This window comes from Argentina anserina, chromosome 5 (genome assembly GCF_933775445.1).
Source record: "Argentina anserina chromosome 5, drPotAnse1.1, whole genome shotgun sequence".
In the NCBI taxonomy this organism is placed as follows: Eukaryota; Viridiplantae; Streptophyta; class Magnoliopsida; order Rosales; family Rosaceae; genus Argentina; species Argentina anserina.
In genome coordinates this window covers 9,964,197-9,968,541 of record NC_065876.1, presented here as the reverse complement: position 1 = coordinate 9,968,541, position 4,345 = coordinate 9,964,197, and the positions used below count along the sequence as shown (strand labels likewise).

General features: G+C 39.5%; 1 protein-coding gene across 1 annotated transcript; it reads right to left on the bottom strand.

The window, feature by feature from the left end:
- Positions 1-2,784: 2,784 nt before the first annotated feature.
- LOC126795467 (putative lipid-binding protein AIR1) lies at positions 2,785-3,910 on the bottom strand. Its single transcript, XM_050522303.1, is given in 2 exon segments — positions 2,785-3,522; positions 3,859-3,910. Coding segments are annotated over 2 exon segments (480 nt in total). The 3' UTR covers positions 2,785-3,094.
- Positions 3,911-4,345: the final 435 nt, after the last annotated feature.

Sequence of the window (4,345 nt, the reverse complement as noted above, 5' to 3'; positions counted from 1 at the left end):
CGAACGACTTCGAGTCTCCGGAGTCGTCACTCAATCTCCTCTAATCAATACCTGCGGAATTATCCTCTACACCATCGAATTGGTGCACCGGGATTGTAAACACAAACCCGGTAAGCTTATAGCTCGTATGAGTAAAATGAAAATATAATTCGCATATCAATATATACGAAAAATCACAAATCAACAAATATAAATGCCCTCATGAGACAATGGACGGCCCATCTGGTTGTCCCAAAGAAATATGAAATGAAACGCTCATGAGAAATTAAGTAACCCTTCTGGTTACCCAAATGCATTTATAATACGGCTACCAAGAACGCCGGTACACATCTGTTACCCCTCTCGTAATACACCGCCGATATTGGATAGCCACCCGCTACCCAACATCCAAAACAATCTGAGTACCCATGAGCAGATAACCACCCGTTACCTCACCTGCAGTACTACGGCAGACGGACTAGAGCTCTAACTGTATCGTAACTTTCGCCCGGCCAAAGGCTAGGTTCCGACTTGCCAAACACGTACAATAATCTCACATCATATTGTACCAAAAATCAAGTCCGAAGACAAATCACATTTTAACAATCTCCATGTTAAAATCATGTACAATAATCACACATCATATTGTACCAAAAATCACATGCTCGATAAAATCTTGTCATCAAAATGACATCATCACAATAAAATCATAACAGTATATTATATAGCAAACTATATATATATGTATTTAATTACCATTTATACAATACATATATATAATCCAGTATATCATATACATGTCATAATTTATAAACACGTCCGAAGACAAAACGTTTAACAAAACTCTATATTAAAATCACATGCTCGTCATCGAAATGACCTATTTCAAATGAATTCATAACAGTATATATTATAGCAAACTATATATATATATGTACTTATTACCATTTATACAATATATATATAATCCACTATATTGTATACATGTCGTATTTCAATATTTAAAACTCTTGCAAAAATCTTGGAATCACCACAAGGGTAGATTCGTAAATATGTGAGATTTTACTCACCTTATCGATTCGAGCGTAATTCCACAATTTCCGAAGATAATTCATTTCCTTGATTTATCGATCACCTTGAAAAGATAAGAAAAGAATTTAGAAACGTTTCGTAAACCTTTAAATGCCGAAACAGTAATATTCGGTTACTGTTCAGCAATTTTCGGTTTTTACGAATTTACTGTACATGGTTACTATTCACTGTTACTATTCACAGTTACTATTTATGTATTAATGTACAAATACGCATCTAATACGTATCTATGTACGAGTACATATTGTTTATGTATTTCTGTATGTATACATACTGTTTTACGTATTTCTGTACGTATAAATACTATTCAAATGTACGTACTATCTCAGTAAATAATAATTACCGAATTACCCTTCTAAAATTATTTTTTACCTTTACTAAAAGTAATTTACATTTACAATTACCGTACGTAAATAAAATTTACATTTACCGTATGTAAATAAAATTTACAAAAATACCTTTCCGGAAACACTGTTCACACAGCCGCACGTGGCGGCGCGTGGGGCCCACGCGCCGACACCCCCAACGGCGCGTATCACGCCACCGCCACCCCATTTCTCTCATTTTCTTCCTCCTCTTCCTCCCCACGGCCTCATGTCACCCCTAGACCCTCCCACGCCTTCACACGCACCGCCTAAGGCGGCGGTACCTCCCCATCATCTCCAACCTCCAATCTCCACCAAAACATCACAAATCCACACAATAATTCAACAACAACATCACAACAACCAACCTAGGCTATCCTCACCTCGATTTGAGCTCGAAAACCACCGGAGACGAGCGTAGGTGCGGCGGAGTCGGATCGAGTTGGGCGAGCAACAAACGTCTGTCTGAGCTTCGATCGCTCTGCAAGGGGGGTGCTAGGGTGGCGCACGATGACGACAAGCAGGTCACTGAACCCTAGCTCTGCCGGCGACGTCGCGTGGAATGACGGAGCTTCCCTCCAACCCTCGGGTTGTCTCGAGGAAGCTAACGGCGGCGAGGCGCGATGCGGCGAGCTCGAGGGTAGCTGCGAACGTCCATGCGAAGCTCCTTGGACCGGCGGTGAGAGACACGAAGGCCGGAGTTCGCCTGATCGAATCGAAGAAATTTCTGAAGGAAGAGGGTGAGGTTTCGGGGAGAGAGAAACGAAAATGGAAGAGGGGAGGCGCGGTGAAGGGTTTCTAGAAATGGAAACCCTAATCCCTAAAATTTACTATTTATACTTGTTTCCAAATCAGAAACGAACTTCCGACGTAAATAAATTTTACCTCCGACGTCCGATTCGAACGTGTCACATACTCACGAACTCGTATCAACGAGCTCTACAACTTTCGTGAAGAAAGTTTTCACAACCGAGCGACGGAATAAAAGTCGATATATAAATTGCGGGAACGTAACGTTTTTCTAATTAAACGTTCCGAGAACGTATCCGTTACTCGTTTCATAACGTCGCAACCAAACACATTCATACTAATTAAAATTCACAAATTTTATAGAATTCAAATCAAACTAATATTGTTTGAAATTTTAGGGTTATTACATTGAAGTTCAGGATTTTTCAGTGTTTCGGTTATGTAAATAGGAAGAGTATAAAATTATATACTTATATATGAAACTGAAACTTGAATAAACTGATTGAATGGCTCAAATTCAAATAGGAGAATGTTTCTGTGTCAAAGATCTATCCAACAAAATTTTGCCTTACAGGTAAAACTGATAATAGAGGAGCTATTTGAGACCAAATGACATAATAGTAATATTATTACTACTAAATGATAACTTTAATATTTCATACCTGATCGATATGGTTACATAGTACGTAGCAAACAATTGCGACTGAAACTTATTTACTAAACATGTAATCGAGCAAACCAAACACAATTACAGGAGAAACGAAGAGTTATCCCACAGACTATTCACTGTCACACGCCTTACAGAACAATTTCACACTCTGCCTAACAAGGAATTGAAGCGAAAGCAATATATAGAGATAGGAAATTAAAGAAATTAAAATGATACTTATTTTTCGATTCCTATTATTCTAGGAACACTGGAACCCTCTTGGGACAGTGTTTCCGCAGACATTAAGAAGCAAGCTGAGGGCAATCGGAATGTTGAGGTTGATGCCCAGAATGCTGGCTCTGATGGCAGTGCAGATGCATACAGCAGCTTCAAGGTTTGCAAGGCCTTGGATGAGAGTACAGCAAGGGGTAACTGGGGGTTGGCCAATCTTGATGTTAATCAAATTTAGGACTTCAACACATATCCCCAGCTTTAGGGCATCCCTAGGGCAAGTAACATTGGAAGGGTTGGGGCTGGCAGGAGTACCTGGAGTGCTTGGAGTGCCAGGAGTGCCTGGGGTTGGGGTTGGTCGGCTTGGGGTTTGCCTGCCCGGGCTAGGGGTTGGCCTCGGCCTTGGCTTCGGCTTCGGTTAAGGGCATGTGTTATGTTGGAAAAATGGTATATAAACTATTTAAAACCAAATTTTAATTGATTAATTAAATTAAGTTAAACTTATAATTAATCAAAAATGAACATAGATTTGAGTTCTCCATAATGAGGGCTACACGATCATATGTTTGTTTGTGTAATTTGGTTTGTGGGTGAATTAGAAATTGTCACTCAAAGATGGCTACTTAGAATGAGGGAAATGTATTTATCCCAGATTGGAAAAGAGAAGTGTTGAAAAGACTTTATATATAATCTATTGTGTATGGATTGTAAAGTGTGTAAGCCCCATTATACCCTCTCGCACATGCGCAGGGGGGGGGCAAATCCCAGGTCACAAGGGAAACTCGTGTATACCCGTGCGATCTGCGGACACGAATGCAACACCGAATTGAGGGTCGAAACGCATATTCTTTTTGCATTTCCGAAAATTCGGTTTTGACATTTCAAATTCTCTTGACTGTTCAAATTCTTCTTTTGTAACAACTGTGTTATTGTGTGTTATGGAGAATTGTAACAGAATTGAAATCAGTGCTTGTAACATATGTAACTCATATATGTTATGATCTTTTGATTTCTATAACAGCCATCTTATTTATTGCTGATTGCAAATCATCACTGTATAAATAGCCACCATCCTTTCATTGTAAAATAATCCATTCGAAACACAATCCTCTCCCACTCTCAAAGTTCTTATCTTTTCTCTGGTGATAGAAAGAGGTACTTTTCGAGTTCGTTGAAGGTTCTAGTTAGTAGTGCAACTTCCTAGAATTGTTTAGTCGTTATATCCTGGGAGACAAGCGCCGAACATCCTTACACCGAGAGGAGGCGTAAACGTCTTAAG